Source organism: Aptenodytes patagonicus, chromosome 7 (genome assembly GCF_965638725.1).
Source record: "Aptenodytes patagonicus chromosome 7, bAptPat1.pri.cur, whole genome shotgun sequence".
Taxonomy (NCBI): domain Eukaryota; kingdom Metazoa; phylum Chordata; class Aves; order Sphenisciformes; family Spheniscidae; genus Aptenodytes; species Aptenodytes patagonicus.
Window position 1 is genome coordinate 23,447,076 of NC_134955.1, and position 23,938 is coordinate 23,471,013.

General features: G+C 38.8%; 1 protein-coding gene across 3 annotated transcripts; it reads right to left on the bottom strand.

The window, feature by feature from the left end:
• Positions 1 to 654: 654 nt before the first annotated feature.
• On the bottom strand, positions 655 to 23,659 carry TRAF6 (TNF receptor associated factor 6). Of its 3 annotated transcripts, none has more exons than XM_076344377.1 (7): positions 23,592 to 23,659; positions 15,071 to 15,397; positions 9,432 to 9,582; positions 8,663 to 8,821; positions 7,689 to 7,760; positions 6,228 to 6,305; positions 655 to 5,371 (listed from the first exon to the last, which is right to left on the bottom strand). In XM_076344377.1, the coding sequence occupies exons 2-7, from the start codon at positions 15,364 to 15,366 to the stop codon at positions 4,490 to 4,492; spliced, it is 1,638 nt and encodes a 545-aa protein (XP_076200492.1). In that variant the 5' UTR covers positions 15,367 to 15,397; positions 23,592 to 23,659; the 3' UTR covers positions 655 to 4,489. The 3 variants fall into 3 exon arrangements, with proteins under 3 accessions (XP_076200492.1, XP_076200494.1, XP_076200493.1); XM_076344379.1 differs by lacking the exon at positions 23,592 to 23,659 and adding an exon at positions 23,237 to 23,356; XM_076344378.1 differs by lacking the exon at positions 23,592 to 23,659 and adding an exon at positions 17,960 to 17,991.
• Positions 23,660 to 23,938: the final 279 nt, after the last annotated feature.

The window sequence follows — 23,938 nt, forward strand, 5'->3', positions numbered from 1 at the left end:
AAAGTCATCATTAACTTGACATTAACTGCACTGCATTAGATATTATGTCTAGTAAATACCATTAAGTTTCCTCAGAAGAATTTGAGTGTCTTGAACATTATACACTCTATAGGGCACAGAGTCCGAGATCAAGATTTCCCTTCCTGCAGATGCTGTTAAAAAAACAGCTCCAGACTGCTTCTGTGGTTGAGATAAATTAGCAGATTGCCATGAAGCAAACACTTACTTCTCCTATTGACAGAGGAACTCCCTTTGATTTCTGTTCTAAGTATCTTGCAACAAAGCTTCAACCCATAGTTGTTTTTGTAACAAATATAACAAGCAAGCAGGATGTGGCCAGAGAGGTGATAGCGTGCAGTATTTTTCAGAGCTGCATCTTAAATTACAGCATGATCATGAGAACACTTAGTTTATTATCAGTTACACTAGCTCCGTCTTCTAGTAATGAATAAAACTATTGCTACCCTTTATAAATGACAGAAGTTTATCTTGAAATATATTCTTTGCCTTCTTGGTGCTATATGATACATGGTCTCCCTCATTAAAAACCAGCCAACTCTAAAACCCACAAGACAGAGAAACTACCACAGAGGTCCTGTATCAGTTAATCTTTTTGAATAGCCCTCCATATGAATAAAGATGCAACATACAGTGCACAGTTTAATTACTTTATTTTTTTAAAATCCTGTCAGAAATATAGCTGTGCATGAATTACAAAATATATTAAACAATCTACTGATACTTCCAAGGGAACAGGAGTACTTTCATTCTGTTCAAATGCAAACCAATACAAACCTTTAACATGGACCCCAGAATAGTCTTTTGCATCCATCATCAATATATTTGATGTGAAAGCATCTCTAAATAAGACCAGAAAGGCCACTCTGATTTTATTTCATTAGCAAGTTTAATCCCTTGATAGCAAACATGACCAGGCATATCATGAGACCACTTAAAAAACAAGTCTATACATGTCACATTATCTGAGCTCCCACATATACATTACATACCAACATTTTTAGTAAAATAATTTGCCCTGCCCTGCAGGGGAAGACATTCAGAGGCAAAGAAAACACATTTGCAATATATTGTAATTGGAAAATTTGTGCCATAGCAGCTTTGCAAATACACATACTAAGAGTGGCTGACTTAAACATGTTCAAGAAAACAGAAATTCGGAAGATAAAAGCAGCTAAGCCACTTTCTAAACCACCTTGAGAGCCAGTAATGCTGCAAAGCACCAGGAGTTACAGAACAGAAGAACCCCATTTCTGAAGAAACTACACAGGAAACTGGTTAAATCCCCGTATTTCTTCATATTTGTTTTAGAGACAACTCTTGACACTGCATACCTTTCTGCTTCCATTTAAGTAGTTCTAGCAATTATACCTCAATCCACCATGGTAAAACAATTTCTCAAAAGAAAAGATCAGATCTGGAGGAAGGGGAAAATAAAGAGGCTATTTCAGTGAAAATATATTTTCACATAGAAACTGAATCTCTTCATGCTAACCTTAGAAAAGTTCGAATAAAAGATAATAGTCATGAAGACTATATATTGAGATGTAACAATGTAGACTCATAAGTTCTTCCATTAGCTGAAGGTGATGTTCTTATTTGTAAGAGAAAGCTCTGGAACTGCAGTTAAAATGAAGAGTAGCTTGGAAGGTGGGGGAAAAAAAAAGGAAAATGGAACAAGTAGATGAATAAACATTTCATTAACATTTATAATTTTTCATGACAGAAAGATTTAACTGATATTTAGCAAATTAGCTCTGAAAGTCTCTCATGTAAAACTCTGGCATTACAGTAATTTGGCATCACTCAGAGTTCTACTTGGCAATATTAAAATACAAAACCAGTAGAATAGCAGCAGTAAATAAAGCATTCATATTACTGTGGCCAATACAGTATTATACATGCAGTAGCTTTCTGTTCCCTATATGGTTTGTGCTATTTTACAATATTAACCTGAATCATTTAAACTCCTGAACCTGCCACCAAAGTGAGTTTCCTCCCAAGGCAGAAGTATATGAGATATAGCAGGTAAGGCTCGAAGCAAAAATTCAGTTCATAATGCAAAGCTTCAAAAGGAAAGAAAGTATTAATGCACTTAGTGGGTCTTCGGTAAAAACTATTAGAACACAGACTAAGGACATTTCTGTTAATATCACTAGGGTTGAGAAAGGAACTGTAGCAGGAAGAAGCTCTCAAATTACAAGTGTTTCTTCTGCTACCCCCCGCAAAAAAAAAAAACAAAACAGTAGTTTTTGAGCATCTTGGAAAAACATGTGTAACTAACATAGCTTGAAAATGATTGGAGAACTAGCATACAGTGCCTTCTGTATATAGTGGGTCTGGGCACTGTCACGTACATTAAAAGCTCTTGGTTAAGAATGGTTTAACTACTAGGAATGCTCTAACTGAAGACACTCCAAAACAATTCCACTGATAGGATGAGGCTATTCAGTATAAAAACTACTTAAGAGGTTTAAAAAGACAGTTTTAAAGCATGGATCTTTTCCTATTTTGAGTAATATATGCTCACCTGTCCTCTAAACACACAGAATACACTAAAGTCAATGACTGACTGCATTTACCATTAGCCAGGAAGTTCATGTTTCAGTAGTGACAATAATCCATTGAACACAATCCCTCTTCAGCTAATAGGCTCTATCTGCAAAATAAATTTTACTCATCTGGATATGATGAACAAAGTGGTAGGCTGGGTCCTGGAACTTTTAATCTCATGCAGGCAGGCAGAGTATCCTCCCAAATCAATATACTGTAGTAGTCTTTCATTAGCCTTGTATATATTAAGCATATGCAGTTTCCCCACTGATAATCCCCATGGGATTGCTCTGATGAGGCCAAATAGTTGGAATACTCTTCAGAATCTTTTAAGTTGCAGTGTCTCAAGTCTTTAGGTTGTTTCACTAGCTTGGAGAAATAATATACATATGCTTATGTATGGCTTAGTTCATTCTTCGGTATCAGACTGTGTACTTAAGTTATGGGGTGAACAAAACTTTTTTTCTTCCCTCCTTTTAAAGACAAGATTCAGAACTTTATGAGCACCATGATAAGTTAAAATTTTTAGCACCAGGGAACTTGAATAACTCAGCTTTGACTGGTCAAAGCATTTATATGGCATACAAACAATCAGTACAGAAAACAATAATACACGCAACATTAGGAAGCTCATGAATTCTTTACATAGTGAATCTAGTGTTTGGTAAATGAGTAACTATGGAAGCCAGATTTTTTTCCTTACAGCAAACAGGACTGCAATTTTTCCTCACACTGTCTAATTAATAGGCTTTTCTTCCCCTCCAAAGCGTTGAGGGTGGCCCAGCTCCTATTGTCTAATGGGACAGGAAATACCCATGACAGCTGGATGTTGATACAGCCAGCTGTCCACTGAGAATTCATAGGAGATGACATAGGTCATACATCACCCAGAACACCAAGAGATCACTTGAACAGATGCAGGTCACAACTTCAGCTTTGGTACAAATTCAGGTTTCAACAACAGTAAAACAAATTCTGCATCACCCTATCTAGTTAGTACATACCTTTGCTCATGTATACACTCACAACCTGAAAAATGTCCAGCACTAGGAGGAGATCCCACCACCACAAAAGTATCTTATTCAAATGCTACACTTTTATCTCTCTGGTGATGGTGATTGACATTCTGGGCCCGGAGCACACACTTACAAAAAGATTAATCAAAATAAATAGAATTAGGGGGGCACTTTCAGACCACATTACAAGTATTTCTTCAGTGAACTCAGCTGAGAGTCACTTAGCCTTCTTCACAACGCTACCACGTCTTTCAGAAATACTAGTATCAACTCTGCATCAACATGCAACTTCCTGAAGCTAACTCTGCAGGAGGGAAGAGTCAAAGCATACCTCAAACCCTAGGTGATGTGAGCAAAGTCTTAACCTGATTTCGGATTTCAAGAGAAGCATAGCCAATTCAAAATTCTAGATAAGTCAATATAGAAACTGTCTCAACTTTCCCAAGCTCTGTGAAAAACAAACAAACCAACCAACCAACCCACCCACCCTCATCTTTATTAATTTAGCTATTTCCCTGCTATGGTATTTATTCCAAGGCACTGAGGCGAAAAGATTTACAGGTCTTTTCTGACATGGCTTAAGTTTTACCACACTGAGATGTACAGGTACTTCAATAGGATTTTCCTGTAGGCAGTTGAGTTTTGATTAACAACACTTCATTTAGTTAGCTTGCTACAGAAGTAGCTTATTAATAGAGAACAATACCAAATATTTGAATACATGACCTCATACAGAAAAAAAAGTATACCAGCAACAACAAAGTTCTATTCAGGTGAAGATCAACTATGTTGGCAACTATGATCTTTTACAAATGCAGCCTATACGGATGATGAAGCACGCTTGTAATCTGTGGTGGAAGAACGTGACTAGTGGCTCCATTCCTCTGGTTAAGACTTACAGGCTACATAGCTCCATCAGTACTGCGAGCTTGAAATCCTTCTCTGCGGAGACTGTTTAAATCTAGACGTGTTAGAACTTCACAGCGCACCAGAAGGGTATCATCCTTTACGAAGGTTCTTTGTTTCAAGGTTTGCAGGTGCATGAAAGTCACATAACCAAAACCTTTTGGATTGCGGTGAATTGTTGGTCTCTGGAAGGCTAGTAACTCTGGCTTGGCTTCCATTACTTCTTCATGATTCTGCCTTTCAGGGCCTTCTGATTGATCTAAAATAGAAAGTCGTATAGTGCCTTGGAAAGGCCAAGGCAGATGGCTGTCATATTCTCCTTGCATAGTGTGGACAAACAGAGATATAAAATTAGCACAACGCTGAGCATTTGGTAATTGGATATGCAGGCGCAAACACAGCTTGTAGCCAGGCTTTCCAGTATAGAAGCCAGGACTGTGCATCACAACAGGTCTCTCTTCTTCCTGGGCTTTCTGAAGTCCACTGAAGTTCTCAATCTTCCAGATATAAATACCGTTACATTGCTGTGCCTCCATTTCAGTAATCTTTCCCTCCAAATTTCGGATAGTACGTTTGAGTTCTGCCACGTGAGCGTTCTGAGTCTCCATTTTAGCAATGAGTTCTCTGATTTGGTGATCTTGTCTTACCAGACGACCTTCCAACTGCTGAATAGTTTCTTTGAAGTTTTCAACTTCTGGATTACAATCATATGCAGCATGTGACACGTGTGAGAAGAGGGCAGGCTCAAAGGGTAAGCCATTAATGAAGGGTACAGGATTTGTAGCAGTAACACTGATATTTTGAAAACTCTGAGCCATCATTCTCATGTGAACCTGAGTGAACTCCTGCATATGTCGTGCCAGTTCATTCCTTTGCATCTAGAATTTAAGAGATGTGGCATTAGGAACATATCAAACATTATCTGCAATCACATCTTAAATGTGGCTCCGAAGAAAATCAAACAACTAGTTGCTTCTGTTATGTGAGAAAAACTGGAATGTGAATCAAGGACTGGTGATGTGACAAAGTAGCACTTTACCAATGGAGGGCTCCAAATTTAAGATCACTGTTATGACAAATGAAAAAAGAAGTTCAAATGCCAGTGTGCAAATATTGTTCAACTCAAAATAGAGACATGGTGAAAAAGTGTTAGTGATAAACATACATTTAGTACTTTTTCTGTGTTCTAAATCAGCATTGTATTCCCTTCATTGATTTGCTAAAATGCTCCATAGTACCAAATACAAAGGTGTCTGAAAACTGATGCGGAAATGATGAAGGGAGAAGATCCATTTTTACAAAGAGGTATTAAACAACTAGAAATCAGTATCCAGATTAAATAATTTTAGAATTTAATCAAATTTAAAGCACTATCAGGTTTTCTTCACTGAACTCTTAAGAGCCATAACTGTCTTTGGTCACAACTTTGGAAGAAATGCTAGAAGCTACTTTACTGACATGAAAGCTGAGAAAACACTCATGGGTTAATAAAAGCAAGTTCATCAAGCAAATCATTCACAGAGTTTTTTAAATTTGAAAAGAACTTTCGAAAGGCAATGTATCAACTTGTAGTGTTACAGAATTAAGATACCTCAAAACAAAAAACCCCACAAATCACTGAGGATTTGGGCTGGTGAATAAGACAAGAATAGGAAACCACATTAAAAAAAAACCCCAAACCATAACAAAAACATGCAGAAGGTCTGCAATTCATGATTCTGATAAAAGGCTTACCTTTTCAGGACACCCAAAGGCACTGTAAAAACATGGCACTGGGGCAGTAGGACAATCGTTGTCATAATGGTTAGGCATCTAAAACAAATCAGATTTGAAATTAATTTTCCCATCAAGAGTATTCTTTTATAACATCCTAAAAGAATATGGCTGGATGGACTCTGAACAGGTACCTGAAGGCAGATCAGTTTATACCTATATAATTTCTCAAAGAAATATGGAAATGTTGAACAAAAATGTTAGTGATGATAAAAATTCTACATCCTCCTTGTATGTACTTTAACAATTCATTGCCTTTGTTCTTACATTAGGCATCAGAAAGCATTCAGGTTTTCTTGCTAGAAAAAAATGCCTTTTGTTTCTAGCCTATCCTCAAGCTAGATCACAGTTCATTTCCTTCCCTTCTGAAGCACTACTTGCATATACTTCTTGTGTCTCTCTTCATTATCCTCTTCCTCAAAAAGCTCAAGTTACTTCAGTTTTTCTTATGGTCCATGTTTTCCAGACCCAGTTATCCCACTGCTCTGGATCCTCCCTATCCATTCCCACCTCAAAAGCTGGACAGCCTCAGCCAAGGCCTTATGAGCCACAAACAGAGCAAAAGATAATTCTGGGTTTCACAGGCAAAATACCTGTTTATAAAACCCAGTATGTTTGCCTTGTGTAAATATCATGATGAAGTAGAACACAAGCTTAATACAGGTCAGCCATTAAGTCTAAACCATTACCTAGTTTAGCATTCTCTGTTCCCTATTTTTGCAGTTCATTATTCTACCTAACAACAGATTTTTGCCTTTGTCGTTACTGAAGTCAATCCTGTTTTTCAGAGTATTTCTCCAATTTGAGAAGATCATTCTTTATTTTAACCCAGGTCATTAACATAGTTGCCATCCCATTCAAACAGGGATAGGCTGCAAATTAAGTAACATTTATCATTTTCCTGTCAATGAAGTAAGTTATTATTGAATAGAAGAAATAATAATGGCTATTACAATAGTAATGGACAAGCAGAATTCCACCCAGCATCTACAGTTTGATAGTGAATTATTTATAACTACTTTCCAACAGTGGCTTTCCAATTACAAATACTCTCCCTCTCTGCCCAAATCATAAGCCTTGTCTTCTAATGTCAGCCATAACCACTGGCAGCTGCTTGGTATTCTTTAACCTCCATTCAAGATCAAAAACATGCAGCATGGCCCCTGTCAAGAAGCAGTATAGCTAAACAATGTGATTTGCAGCCAAAAATCCTACAGAGGTTTACCAGACTGCAATTGCAAGCTGGAGCAGCATTTAAAAGAGTATTACACCTGCACTGGATGCAACATTTTCAGAGAGACAGGTAGAGATTTATTAGCTAGTAGACAAACTGTTTCTTCAAGTTTAATTTCAGACTAAAGAAGCAATGTAAATACAAAACATCTGACCCAGATTATAACACAGAGAAAGGTAGCCTCTTACCTGCTCTCTGATGAGCACCGTGTTGCAGTATTCACAAAATACATTGGCGAGTGGGCAGGTTTGGTCATGAAGCTTAGTTATCAAACACAGAAAAAGAGAGGAAAGAAAGAATCAATAAAGTTACACAATTTAAAAGAGTGCTAATCACCTCTGATGTTAAATTTGTATGTACATTTCAAATTTCACATTTAACTGTATGCAACTGTGAAACAAAGACAATCCCCTTACCCTGAACAGTATGTTTTCTATAATTACTGGTTTTTCCTGGACTCGTACAAGAGATTCATAAAGTTGCAGATATTTTATTTCCTAAAGCTCTTATGCTCCAAAGGAGTCTGAATTTATCCAGAAGTTTCTGAAATTCATGTTCAATTGTAGTGGAACTATATTGAAGGTTTTTTTTGTATTGTTGGACTATATGAGGTATTTTTGTTTTACAGTTCATGACATGATATCATAAAATTAATAGTCCTTGAGATAAAACATATCCATATACAGATAAAGAAATGGAAGCTCAAAAAGGAAAGGACTATCCTCAGTATCACCAAAGTAAAAAATGCAGAGCCAGGAGAATTATTCAGAAATTATCTTGGTCTTGTGCGTTAGCAGATATCCCCAAAAGATGCATCTCCTGAAACATCTTTTCTGCCAGGCGTAAAAACTGTGAATGTAAATATTGCTTTGTGTGTTACTTTGGCAGTAGATACTGGCCTCTCTGATGGTAAGGCCAAAAATCAATAGTTCTTACACAAGTCTTTTCACACCACAGGGTTCCCAAGAAGTTTGTATTTAAGCACAATCCTCTCCCCAGCTTTCGCCTGTTCTAGACTAATGTCCTGAGTTGGCAGCTTCTCACCTGTGCAGCACAAAGAGCTCTTCTAGACCAAAATTTTTTTTTTTTTTTTAATACTGATGTTCCATTTACAAGCAAACCCATGTGAATGAAGGTTGAAAAACAGACTCCTGCAAAGTACCTCTTTATCTTCATAGGCCATAGACGTGGCACAGTTTGGACAACAGACTTGACGCCTCAGACACTCCTGTGTCATGTGCTCTTTCAGATGGTTCTTCTGGAAGGCTCCTTGGCACTGTGGGCATTCCACAGTGGAAAAATCACACTGCAACTGGTGGTCCTGAACAAGGACAAAAGAGGGATTTGATACGACAGACAGGTACTATTGTCTCATCTGTTTTCAAGATAAAGCCCAGTACAAGAGGAACAAATTGCAACCTTTCCTTCATGCAAGCAAATCCTTATACACTTATGCTGACTTTACCAATGGCCTGTTATTGTCCCATTACTAAGATCAGGACTTCATGTATTCAGAGCTTTAAGAATGCTCTCAGGTAAAAATTCAGCTTTATGTTTATCCTTTTAACTTTGTATATTATTTTCTAAAACAATTACTTCAACTAATATATCTAGCTGCTTTGAGGGAATATTAAACTGACTTTAGGGAACTTGTGTGAAGTACAGATACAGCTGATCAGAAGACAAACATGAATGATCCTAAAGAGAAAGCTGCATTAGTACAATTTTCATGCACTATGATGTTCATTTGAGAATCACCTAATTACAATTAAAGACTCATCAAAAAACAAATATGTGTAACTATAGTCTTGAATGAACAATGCATTGTATCAGCATAAACAGGTATCAGGTATGACCATCTATGTTAAGTTATTTTGAATTCTTACTTGTCCATGAAAACAAGGTTCTATATTTTCAAAACTAATTCTCACCTCTAAATGCCTCAGCTCCATCTTCATACTGCAGCCCTTGTTGGGACACTTAACCATTAATGAAAGGATTTCCCGTTTAGCGAAGTTGTCAGGAAAAAGTTGATTTTCGAGCAGAATTTCGTTGTCTACTGGACATTTGTGACCTGCGTCTCTACAGTGCAGAAAAGAAAGGAAAAAGAGATTCCAAGTTCCCTTTGCCCTTCATTTAAAATATTTTTACACTAGCAAGACATTAGTGGCCAAACTGTAACACATTAAGAAAGTCTTTGAAAACAATGGCATTTATGTGGCAATTACCAGAAAGCATGCAATACACATCAGAGAAATTGACAATACGCAAGTTTCACTAGAGGTGGCATGACTGGGATCGCAGCACTTTTCTAACTCGATAGTTTTTATTTGGACAAATGCCATGATAGATACTCTGGAAATAAACTTGAGGAGGATGTAAAGAAACTACAAACTTACAGTCCCATTTCTGCAAGTACTTCACATAGCTCAAACATCAAAGAATATTTCACATACTATTTCAAAACAATCCTTTAAAGATTCTTGGACCTTCTCTCCTTTCTTTCTCACTTTATAAACAGCCAAGGTGATCATAGCTGAGAGAAAAAGCAAAAACGTCTTTTTTTTTTTTCCTCCACATTCACTTCATCTATTTGGCATTACTTTTCATATAGCCCATTTCGCTGTTTTTGTTGTACAACCATTTGATCAGTTGGTCATCCTTCAATTTATTTATACAGCAAAAAAGGGTGAAAAAACTCCAGTCACAAAAATTACTAATAACTATGAAAATTACACTGGATTTGGAACTGGGTGTTGTATATGAAGCCATTTTAACCGCAAACAGACTGGAAGTCAGTGCTAACTGATGAAAGTTTGGAGTCTGATGGTGGAACACGGGTGCATGCAACTTGCACAAGAGAACTAACAGCCTGTTCCACTTTGTCAGGTTCTGTCTACCTGCATTTAAACACAAGAATCATTAGAAATGGAGTAAAAAAAGGGATCATCTCCACCAAATTTTCCTTTAAAAAAAAATCCAGTATCAGCTCATTTCTGAAAGCAGTAGGTCAATATATCTATTCACAATTAAGTAATACAGTTAAAGAGGCATGAGGGATCAAAGCTTCTGAGCTGAAGCACTAATGGAAACAGCAATAAAATGGAAAAATACATGGGGCGGAAAAATGTCAGAGAGCACTTGTGGTGCAAAGATCAAAGGCCAGATCATTGTCACTGCTTGCAAGCATGAGGGGAAGTAGAACCTAGTGGGCTGTGGAGACCAGGAGGGAATTTGTGTTCTTTGTTGGAAAAGGAAATAATTGCTCAGCAACTCCTTCATCAGCAACGTTGCTAGAGGAAGCGGGGGTAAAGTTGAGACTTCAGAAAGAGACAATGAACTTCCTTTCCTAGGTTTTGCTTGCAAGAGCTAGCTCACCACAAGTCTGATAGTCATACTCCTAAACAAGTGGAAAAAAGAAAATACCTAGCGTGCTGTTTTGTTTCATAGCTCCCTGAGCTACGATCAGCGTGCTGATCTTTGTCACAACCCAGAAAAGTTCCCTTACTTCGCAGGCAACCTACAGGAAATCAGTTTTCACAGGTATAACTTGGTTACAAATACCCTGTTTAGTGAAGTATAATGATAGTTCAGTAGGCCTGCTGGTAAGACAGCAGCCTTATTTCTACACAGAAAAGCTAGTCTTGTATGATAACAGCCAACAACAGATTAATTTTAAATAATGATTACCAGATACCCAGTTTAAATAACTAGCAGACAAAGGGTAAAATAAGAATGAATAGCAATTTTCCAATGCTTATAGTAAGGAAAGAGCAATAACTTATTGTAGTATATTAAACAGACTTCAAACACCATTTACAAGTACTGGGATTATGTTTAAAAGGCTGCTTAGATCCATCTGCAGACAAAGATGTTGCTATTCATTTCCTATCACAGAATTGCACACGTGCAATTTGAGTTTATGCACCTCAGTTCTAATCTACATTACAGTGGAGGCTTTCCTATGCTGGAATTATTTATCACATTGGGCTGTGCCACCCACAACAGTACCTGTGAAATAATAATCATCTGCTACAAAGTACAGTGAATATTCCTGTAATTTCCCTTGAAACTAAAACATAGGTAATAAAAAGTAAAGCCAGAATAATTTTCTTTGAAGAAAAAGCCTGATCTGTGATTTTAGCAACTGAGCAGTTTAGCCTAGAAGCTGAAACAGTTGGCATACCCTTTAACTGCAGCCATGCTGGCTGTTTGATGAACTGCTAGCACTCAAAGCTTTCTTTGCTGCCCCTCGTCAGCTCATAATTCTGCTTTTCTGATAAACAGAGGTTCTGATATTTAGAGAGCTCTACTACAAGCCCTAAGTCAGCTTTGACCTAAGATACAGGAGAAGAAAGACTACAGTGACATTTAATTAGCTACTGCATCTGAACTTAGTTCTTCTAAAATTTCTAATCAAGTACTTTCTAGACAGTAACATCTGTAAATTATTATTTGTAGTTACTTAGGTAGATAAGCTTCTTCACTACCATGACTCACAGTACTTCAAAGCACTTCAGACAGCTTTATTTAAAAAGATGCCAAGACTTTCTGGGAGGCAAACATTTACTGTGATCAAATCCATCTGGTCTAATCGTGTCCCTCACATTTTAAGATCTAAGACTCCAGTCTTTAAAAGCTTTTTAAAAGAATCTTTCTATTTGCAGCCACAGCTTCTTCAACATGGATAACTACAATTGTTTGTGTAAGCCACAAGAAGCAATTACTCAAAAACTGCTTGTCCATCCTTTATCATTTAAAATCCTTAATCTCTGTATTCACTTGAGCTAGACAGTGCGGAAATGAGGAATAAAAGGAAGCAATTTCTTCCTAATCAAATAAAGGCTGTGACAATCGCATAACGAAAAAAACCCACTAAGAGAATGTAAAAAATCACTTTCCAATTTCATTTTAGTTCTGTAGAAGCTTCTCAATGATACCAATCAATATGGTACTGTAGACATTACAAATCAATATTGTACTGTAGACACTACATAGTCCAAATCAATAGCTTGATCCATGGATCCCAATTAAACATGCAATTCAGCCCTTCAGGGATTCAAAGGGGTCTGGCACTTTAAGTTGTCTTCTCTGCTTTCACAAGCATTCACTCAAACTGCACTCCAGACATTTCAGTGGGGAATGAGGGAAAACAGTTACCATCAATGAAACGTCTGAAATATCACAGTGATGATCTGTAGTCTCCAAGATGAAAAATGCTTTCCACCTGTGTTCAGTATTCACTGAAACAGTCAACACTATTGATAGAAATGAAGTAAAATAGGGAAAGGGTGTAAAAGAAGCAAAAGCTTCTGGACATTGAAACTGTTTGCAGACTTAAAACTTTGAGCAGAGCAAATGCTCTGTTAATTTAAAAAGGAAGAGAAACCATTTCCCATATCTGGGGTTTAAGAAGGAAGTTTCTCTACCTGCTACAAGATGTTGCGTTCTGAGCATGGGTTCACTGCAGTTCCTCACTCAGTCCTGTGGTAAATTCTAACCAATGACTGTAACAGTGCAGCTCATCAGCAGAAGGATTAGAAAACAAGATCACCTTAGCTGTTAAGGATCTGAAAGACTGGAAATGAGACACACATTTTTGGTAATTTTAAGTTTAGTCATTTTCCCCTCAGTTTTCAACCTAGGAATTCTGTTGTCTTTGAAATGATTGGTGAGTAGACATTTCTAAATCTCAGTATACTTAAGTACTGACTAATTTACCTTCAGGATTTATAAACATCATACTTCCATGAGAGAGAGCAAGTAAGGAATTCCAAAATCTAATGGCCTTTATTAGTACAAATGCCTAATTCAATGCTTACAATCTTGCATGAAATTATGTACATTAACTTCTTGAAAGAATTTAGGTTTGAATGTGCAAACCAAAGGCCAGAAAGTGAAGCCAACTGCTCATGCCTAGGGAACTGGATTACAGTCAAAGCTGACAGGTTCAGGTTTGGGTTTTTTTGCCTACTTCCATGCACCCAGCTGACGCGAATACCACTGAGTGATGCAGTTGGGTAAGGCCTGATGTACTTTTCTTGCAGAAGTAGGAACATAGTGAACAATGCAAGGGACTAAGGGAGCAGGGTGATCTCATGGTATGGTTAGTGGAGAACTGAATATCTCTCAGCTTCCTCTGCAGAATCTACAGACGAGTCACTTTTCATGGATGAACACTGGTGGTATTCTGCATTTTCTGGATAATGAATTTGCATCCTTTTCTCAGAAATATTGATGAAACTAATGTTAACAAAAACTGTGCTGCAAACACATACAATAAATTTCTGCGCTTGCTAGAAAGGAAAATAGCCTGCTCTTTTGCTATCACAAGTAGGGAATGCAAAATTAAGTTTGTCTTCTCATACTCAGCTCCAACATTTCCTTCCTTGATCTAAAGGGGATGCCATGAAGAAATACAGTAGCATCACACACAACTGTGACAGAAGCTACAGAGAAGACCACAAAAACCACAAAATACTGTATTCAGAGAACATAATTGCTGGCATACTATTCATTTAGTGAGCTATAAATGATGGATCATGGAGAAAAAGAAATGGAATAGAACTATGGATAAATAGTATGGAAAACTAATCAAGAAAGCACTGTCCATTTTGCATGCTAAAAATAAATGCCTGGCAAAACCAACATTGTATAGTAATATTGAGACAGTTTGATGATCTTTACACAAAGGTGTGCAAAGTAAGGTTGGAAATTAGCCAATTCTATATGTGGGTCACACAGAATTAAATATTTAGATTCCTACCAAAGTACTGTGACATTTGAGCTAAGTGAGCTCAAAGATAAGATAAGAAAAAATCTGGCTTATGCTGAGAAGGAAAAACCCTACAGCATAATATCTAGCCTTCCATCAATGTGTTCCAATACTCACTGACATGTGGGACACTGATGACTGTATTCCAAGTTTGAGGGAAGTACACTCTACCAGCGTACTTTCTGCCGTTCCAATCATTCACTTTTATGAGCCCAGCATGTTCTTGCCTTCATACCTCATTCCCACTCCCCCATATGCCACCTAGTTTCCTCTCTCAACGCTTTGTTCAAGACTATTCCCTCATTACATTCTCTCTTCCAGCTCAACAAGGAAGCAGCTGATTTCAAGTGAAGAACTGAAAGCATGAATTGCCATATCTGCACCAAGAAACCATGTTGTCTGTAGTTGCCTGTAGTTATCAAGAGAAACAATCACAGGGAAAAGACAGGTTTTATAATCCTGTGCTGAAAATGGAATTTATTTGGACGATTTGGCTACTTTTTAAAAATCATTATTTAATGTTTATTCAATCAAATTTTTAGATTCATAACCTGAGTAAATTTGTATAAATGGCAAAATATCTAAAGCTCATGCAACCTCCAAACTCGTGGTATTTTGGCCATACATAGTGTTTATTAGAAATCATCTTTAATTAATTATAAATTCCCAGAGTTCTATTAGCGCTTACTGGTAATGCACCTTAAGCAGTTCTATTCAGTTTACATTGCCCTTAAACTGCTCTGCTTTGGTAAGTGAACTTTTGCTTAAAAGCAACTTCCATATATTTTCCTTTACCTTATCGATTTGACAATGCAGCCTTTGCAGAAACGATGTCCACATGGTGTCTGCACTGCTTCCCGAAGAGCCATCAAACAGATTGGACATTCATATTTACTTTCCAAGGGCGGATCAAACTCCACATCATATCCTTGTGTTTCCTCTGGGAAAGAACTTGGAGGGTTTCCAGTCCCACTGCTGACGCTTACGCTGTCTTCTTTTGCTCCAACGCTGCAGGCACTGGCCATGGCTGCACAGCAGCCGCTTTCCACGTCTCGGGCTCCACAACTGTTATCACTATATAGCAAGCTCATAGTAGCTAATCAAGTGCTACACAGAAACGCTCTGCAAGATGACAAAAAGATGTGTTAATTTAAAATATTCCAAGACCTTCCTTTCCAGTCAAGAACAAATTTTATTTCTGACCAGAAACACTGGAACAGTGGTGAAGATTTGGTTCTACTCAAAATCACTGGTTTTGTTTTGTCCCAGTTTCTGTTATCTTTTTTACTTACCTTGATATATAGGAAAGAGCACTGCATCCTGCCAGCCTAGTTCAAACACAAACACACACACCTTTCTGTAATTTCTTTCATCTACCTACCTAATTTCTGTAAAAAGAGGAATATTCTCTCCTTGCTATGTTTACTGAAAATGCCTCTTTACCCCTTCAGTTTTTACCCCTTATTTACTTCTGAAGCATTCAAACATAATTTGCATGAAAAATGCTGTACAAAATCAAGTTTTATTGGATGACGATAGCTTAATTCCATACTTTCCTTGCAGTGAATAAATGTTATTTAACATTTTCTGTATACAGTGATTCACAGTATAGGTTTCAAATCAGTTTAGGTGCATGCCCACAAATAAAATGCAAGTCCAAGTACCCAAACCAAGCAGATGCTGTGCTGCCAATGAAATTCAAATATACAGCACTGCTGATAACATTTTAAAATTGCCAATAGGACTTTAAATTGAGTAAGAAGCTACACAAGAGATAAGGCTAATACTTCCACAGCTCAAAAGCTGTCTACAAACTACTAGTACTCAGGAGTTCTTGCTCTCCTTTCCCTCTTCCAGTCTAGCTGGCAGGGAGGACAAGGGACATGACTGTAAGTGCAGAAGATGAAAGTCACATTTCCCTGAAATGTGGTGAATGGCATAGTAAAGCCTGCTTTTAAAATACTGCTCAGAGAGCAGGTTGAACTCATGGGTATGAAATAAAAAAAAATGCTGGTATCCCCAAACAGATTGCCAATGTTTCTACATTGAATGAGGGAACTTTAAAGAAAGGTCTAAACAACAAATATAAACTCTAGAAGTCCAAGAAATTTTCCTCTCCCTTGATTTTTTAATGGTTACAACCATTTTCTTAGAATCCTATTATGGTTAGTTTTCTATAAATTACATTTCTTTGAAACACAGAGGTTATCACCAGGTGCAAGGCAGTATGAATAGGCTGAGGGTTACAGAGCTAGGCATGCAAAACAAGCCCACTAAGACCAGATTTGATCTTCTTTTGCACAGCAGTATAGGCAAAGGTCTCTTGCAATGTTCACCTACTACATCCACTGTAATACCATTACATCATTTAAAGCATATTAGGGATGGAAATCTAAGGATTAATCAAGAGCTGAACTGTAAGGATTGTTGATCTGCATCAGTACTGCAGACTCTGGGGGCAGTGAGGTATGCAGAATGAATAGTGTTACTTTGACCACAAGCTCACAAAACTGAACTTTTTCCTGCCTTTATCACAATTTGAACACCACAAGTCATTTTAACAAAATGTTCATGGATAGGAGGAGGACATACAGGTAGTTTTATTTGGGTACTTATTATATGACAACTGAAGATTACATCCACAACTAGTATTTACTGGAAATATATTTTGAACAAATGCAACGTTACAGAAATGTGCTTTAGGCCACCTATATGATAAACAATTAGCAATACTGCACATGCTAACAGTGTATGAGCTTTTTTTCTTCCCAGTTATCCAGACCAGAAAAAAAAAAAAAAGGCAGATCTACCAAACAAAACCAAACAGGCAAAGCTACCGTATTTAGGTCAGTTACAGTTAGAATCAAAACAGAACTTCTATTCTGCTGTGTAAATATGTGACTTTCCATTTTGTTGAGGTACACAGAGGTATGAGAAGTATCTGAAGAGTAGCATTCCCGACATTTCCAAAATACCGTTAAGGTACAGAGTGTCAAAGCACAGTTTGACAGTTTAGAGTTGCACTGAACTGGTCAGCAATGCTCACTTTATGCAGAAATAACTCTACAGCAGAGCTGTCTGGAACTGCATCCAGGGAGTGATGTTTACTTCTACTCCTGTTCTCTGCCCCCATGTATTATCCCTATATGTTATCTACCACAACAGGTTTTATAATCAAGGCTCCTAAACACCACAGCAATACAAACTAAACACCAAGTAAATTCTCAGCAGTCCAACAATGATCAATTTAATCCCATGGAACTGAACAGCTCCCTCAATGACTTAGAATGGAAGCAGAAGAATCAATGCTTAGAAAGATGCTCTGTGACAGTAAGATTTTTTAGACTGCCATCGGCAGCTCTCTTTTCTCTGGAGAAAAAAATCCAACTTGTTTCCGTTGTTAAACTAACATAACTTTTATTTAACAGCCGCTACAGAGGATGGTTAGTCCACAGGCCATATTTCACGAAAAATCACAGGAACTAAGTTGGGCCAATGGAGTGGGAATGTTGGTATGAAGGGTATCAGAATCCGCAGGCCAGTCTAGGACTGAAAAATTCACATTATTCTAAGCCACAAGGGTATATTTAGTGAGACTGAGAAAGGGAAGAGGAACATATATCCCTTTAGCAATGTCACAAAGGAATTCAGGAAGTTGCAGGGAAGAAAATTTAATAGCTTTACCCAAATTCAGCTGTCACGTTAATTGCAAAGAAGTGCGCGACTCTTCCCTTGGGCTGTTCCTAGGAAAAAAACATACTATTTGAAATATTGTTCTTATAAGGAAGAAAACAGGATCTGACTCAGTATAATCTCGATAGTTGAACACTTTGTAGATTTAAGCGCTGTGCAAGTGGTATTCTCTTTGCCCGTTTAAATTGTTTCTACAGACATAGCAGGTATGTACATTCAGTTTACAGAAACAAAAATCCTGTATCAGAGTCATTTTAATGAATGAGTCACTGCAACCAGTCAACATCCCAGTCTCACACAAAAATCCCCTTATTCAGTGATACACTCCACTCCCACATGGAGCTTTTTGTCTGCATATGACCAAGGAGTTCATAAAAAAAGAAGTGTAAGTATCATTGGCTCCTCTTTCTAAATAGGGAAATTCAGGCACAAAGAGGCAACTTAAACAAGGTGACTGAGAGCCAGATTTTTAATTTTGTTCATGTTTTATATAAGATAGGATTCCTCCTACTACTCTTATCCATTTCATCTTATCTGTGAGGAAAATCCTCCTTCTTCCACACGTATTTATAGGTGTGGGGGCAAGGCACAATTTTCCAAATCAAAATCCACACTGCTGTTACTCAGACCATTAACTGAGGCTTGATTACTCCACCATAGTTTAAAACAATTCCTCTACAAGTTGTAACTACTGTAGTAGGAATTAGTTCTGTTTCTTGTGGCACTTATTTTACCTTCCAAGAGTAGGAACATAGATTCAATCTTCTTGAACAGAGCAGTGCTAGAGCAAAACCAATTAGAGAAGAGTATACTTTGAATGTTGATGACAGGTCTTTTCCCTGATGAAGGTGGAGCAGACAATTTGTGAGCCTACTGTAGCAGTTTTGCATGTTCCTCCCCTGGGGAATTTAAAAAAATTTTCAGGCTAGAAGAGGATGGATTTTAAAACCCAAACCACTATATATCCCAAAATTCACATCAAATTGCTACCCTTTCTTTTTGATTATGAAACAGATTGCCAGTGAAGTAAAACCTAACAAACATCCCCCCAAAACCACATCAGTTTTTCTTCCTATTGATAATAGTTGTTATTCTTCCTCTGTGCTGAACAAAATTGAGTCAAACACAAGTACAACAATATACAAATATTAATTTATAATACCTTGTCTACACCACAGCCTTTAGAATTTATCAATTTTTTTGACGTTGGTAGTTTAATACATTAAACACTTTAGTAGTCTGCTCTATGACCTTCTTTGTTTGGACAACATCCAGCCTTCAGATGGAGGAACAACTGAAATTAAACTGGATCATTACATGGTAATTCTTGTTTTTGCTAGTGTGAAGTTTCTCAGGCAGAGAAAGCCTTAAAATTATGTTTGGTAATGCGCCTGAAATGCCCTTTTCTAGAGCTAGGAAGTCCTATCAGACTTGCCGAGTAGAGAGATAATGGGTTTTAGCTTGCACACATGAGGTACCCAAAGTTCTTGGGCCAGCAAAGGTTGATTTCTCTCTCCAAGGCAACAGCTGTATTGTTTGACAACAGAAAGGACGGTGCTTTCCAGGCCAAATGGTAATGGACAGAATTTGTTTGATCATTATTTGTGCTGTAGAAATCTAGAATGCCCTAAGGATCAAACCTTCATGCCCCAGAAAAGACACAGTTAAGACTATAGGGAGTCCCCATACTACTCTTCCAACTTTAAGATTAACCCATAACAAAACCTTTCTTCGGTAAGTAACCTGTGCTACGTTGCTATTTACACTGTTGCATTACAAAGTGATTAGGTTGATCTGAGATAGTACAGTCAGACCAGAAGAGCTAACTCCTGCAAGAATGTACCTTATGATTGACAAAAACAATTTCAAAACAGAATTAAAAACCACCCATATTTTAAATTAATGCATGCAACAAAACTCAGTACTCTGATTTGCAAAGTCCCATAGTATAATGGGGTTTACATAGAACTTTTACAGATTTTCATGCTCCAAAGAGCCACAGGATTAATTCAGAAAATTCTAAATCAAAAAATATTACTGGTAGCAGAAGATAGCTTCAGATTGCCTGGAAAATTACACTATAATTAGAATAATAGGGAAGAAATAAAAGTATCCTATTTACACTGAAATATGAAATATTACCTTTGAGCATTTGGCAAAGGTGAAGGAACACTGTACAGAGAGTATATAAGTTACCATGAAATAGAAAATTTTGACTATTAATCAGTAAGTATTGAATACATGCCCTTTCCTAGCGAATTCACACTGAGTAGCCATATAAATAAGGAAATCAATACAGAAGACTATTCCAAATCCCTTTTCTTACTTGAAGTTCACAAACTTAATTAATCTGCTTGCAGCCTGGCCAGCATACAGCCAGCAGGAGAAATGCCTTCAACACCGCACAGACAGAAAAACTGGCCAAACTTTTCTCTTTTCTTCTTCCGCCTCGCTGAGAACAGTTTTGGACATATAGATTTCTGCGTCATGAGACTGACAGACCAGTGGAGTGACTTTGGATAATTTGTTTATGAAGCAATACTTGCAACACTTATTACCAGGCATATTAATCAATGGTCTACTGACAACTGATAAGCACTGTGTGTTTGCATTATGATGTTTGTAACTATCATCACTGTGGCCTCATCCAGGCAGAACATATAAAATGATGCAGGTTCCTTTTAATTAATACCTATAAAACACATTCATTTCAAAGCTATCAAATGGCTAGACAAGCCAAAGCAGTAGGAGAGTCAGGCAGAACTCGTAACTGCAAAAAACAAATTCTGGTTTCTTGTAAAAGCCTGCAAGCATGTTGCAAACATTTTGTTGATATCTCAACTTTTTTTTCTAATAGCAGTAACTGTTAAGACTTCCAAGTCTTTTGGATAACCACTATACTTATCATTTTAACATGTGAACCTGAAGACTTAAAATACGAATTTTTGTTTGAGGCAAATACAATTGAACAACAATATTAAAAGCTCATTAGACAGTATCAAGAGCTCCTATTGCTGGAGCAGAGCAGCCTTTGGGGGTTTCTGAAGCTTTCCAGGTGATTTCTCTTTGCTTGGAGAGAATGCTGTCAGGCTTTAATCACATATGTATTTTTATGCTTAAGTGTTACTTAGGAGACTAGATGGTGGCATATTCCCAGTCATGTTCATATTTTATCCTACTTCAGTATGTCAAAACAAATTGAATTTTAGTGAGCAGTGGAAGTGTGCTACACTGTATTTAACACCAAAATATTCCATTTTTCCATAATCAAAAAACCAACCCAAACCAAAATCCCCCAAACCTTTCTTCAATTTATTAACTTCTAGAGACATTTCACTGAGAATTGTTCAGATTAACAAATACAAGGAAAGCGTTGTTAGTGAGAAGAACAATACTATTTAAGTCTTTACTTTTGCAGAGACTCTGCCCTCTTTGGCCTCTGCTCTCCCTTTGCCCACTGAGAAGACTTCGAGATGCATTGTGCCTTTCTATATCCCTCAGTAGATCTGCAGAGAATTTAAGATGCTGCCATAATGGGGACAAAGTAAACAAACAGGACAGAAAGTACTTCAAAAAGAGGCAGGGACAAGTATGGCTATGAACAAATGTCATTTCTGCAAGGCACAGTCTCCAGGCTAGATTTAATTACCATCTACCTCAACAAGCATTAAGCTTGTATCTGGCATTAGTAAAACGATTTGAGACCCTGGGAAAAGAAACAGTGAATTAAGCACACATTCTGAAACAACTAAAACATTTCTCCTTTTCACTCTACCTTACCTTTACTTTTATTTTCTTTTTGACATGCTTTATACCCAGAATCTTTCATTGTTAGTTTTCACAGTCTGGATCTAAAACTTTTTAATATTTGTTTAGCTAATTTGTGCTACTGAGATGTAAAAGTTACTCTTCTTGACATATTAAACTCATGAAAGTTCAACAAATGAAGAAAAAGCATGTTCACCTCAGACATTTTTTCATTCCGAAGTTTTATCAGCATAAGTATCTATTGTGTGCAGTCTTTTTAAATACAGTAGCACATTTTTTAAATAGAAAGCAATATTGCAGTGATGCAATACTACAAAACTTAAAAAGCCATTTATGTCTTGACAACTTCTCATTCAACGGAGCCTGACTGAGCTCCACAAATCTTTAGCTGCTGGGAAAAGCTGAAGGTAATGTGGAACATGCAGAAGAATTATGCCCAAAGTGATACCTGCGATGAAAATAATCCAAGTGCTTTCATCAGCATACTTCTGTGACCTTTTTTCCTTCTGGTACTAGTGGGACTAGTTTTATGGACCTTTCATACTATAGAAAGACAAAGCAGTTTGCTTGCAAGTGTTAACACAGTTGGTGAACACAAGGTAAAATGCACTGCAGACGTTAAACAAGCAGTGTTAGTGCAGCCACTAACTTTGCCTCCCGCCATTCCTTTTCCTACCTCTCCCTCACCGAAAGCTTCAAATCAACGCTTTCTTAATCATTCTGTCAATGGATTCTAAGACACAACAAAATCCACATCGCTCACGGGTAGCTCTGCAGCATGCAGAACTTGTCAGAGGCAAACACAGAGAAATACTTTCAGCTAGCTTTAACTACCGAGTATAAGGGATATAATTAGAACATTTTCCTCCCACCTACAGCTGAGATTTCCATTTAAGTATGAAAAGACTCAGTGTGACCTATCTAAAACAGGTGAAATTGATGGAAAGTACTTTTGAAGTCATAACTTATTACTCGTGTTAATAAATTTACCATAAATAAAGTACTACAAGTATCTACTAGAAAATAGAGCTATCAGTTTTAGAAACAGTAACCTCTCTTGCAATTACCCTTACAGACCTTTAATATGTTCCTGAAAAATTTATTGAGTATCTCCATTTCACAGCTGGAGAAACAGAGCCCGCTTTTAAGGTGATGTACTCGAGGCTGCACAGGAACTAACAATTCGGACTACAACTCGGAAGCTACCCGTTGCTAATGCTCCTACAGCTGTCCGATAGCACACTCCGGACAGTTAAGAGGCACGAGAAAGTAATTCCAGCCAGGTTCCCACCCCCCCAGGTAAACCAGCGTAACTCTGAGCCCCTGCCGCTGAGAGACACGGCTGGCCTTACAGCTGCTGAGCTCGCCGTGCAGACCGCGCCACAGTTTCAATTTCGGAGCAGCACAGGCTGGCGTGCCTCAGCCCGAGTAACCGCCCTCCTCTAACACAGGCCCTCCCAACCGGCAAGTCCCCGGACCGACACAGGCGTGAGCCGAGACCTGCTCTCGGGGAAGAGGCCGCAGAGCTACGCGCCGCGATCCTCCCGGGCTCGGCAGGAGCGCGGCACCGCCCGGCAGCGAGGACCGCGCTCCGCTCCCGGAACAGCTACGGCCCGGGTGGGAAAACGCTCCGCGCCGAGCGCCGCGACACGCCACACGCCTGCGGCGGCCCGCGCCGGCGGAGCCCCGGCCGGCCCCTCGCTTGCAGAGTCCGGCGAGCCAGGCCCGCCGCGACCCCCGCCGCAGGCCGCGGGCAGGCTCCGCCGCAGCCTCCGCCCGCAGGCCCCGGCGGGCCGGCCGCAGCCCGGCAGCGCCCCTCCCGGCCGCCCCCCGCGGCCCGCCCGCTCATACTCACCGCCGACCCGCGGCCCCACCGGCCGCTCCCCGCCGGGCGCCACTTCCGCCTTCTCCTCGGGAGACACCGGGGCGGCGGTCGCCCAGACCAAGCGGGGCGCACCGAAGCGCCACGTCCGCTGCAGCGCCGCCTGTCGCCGCGGAGGGGGAACGGCGGCAGGGTAGGGGCGGGGCGGTCGGCCCAGGCGCTCGCGCCCGGCGCGCGGGGCAGCGCTGCGGTCCAAGTAGCTCCTCCGCGCTGTGGGGCCGGGAAGGTTTTGTCCCTACTGGGGGCCGGCGTCCACTTCTGTATACCCCGGAGCGGGCGGCCTCGCCAGAGCTGCTGAAATCTGAGTGACGCTGTCATCC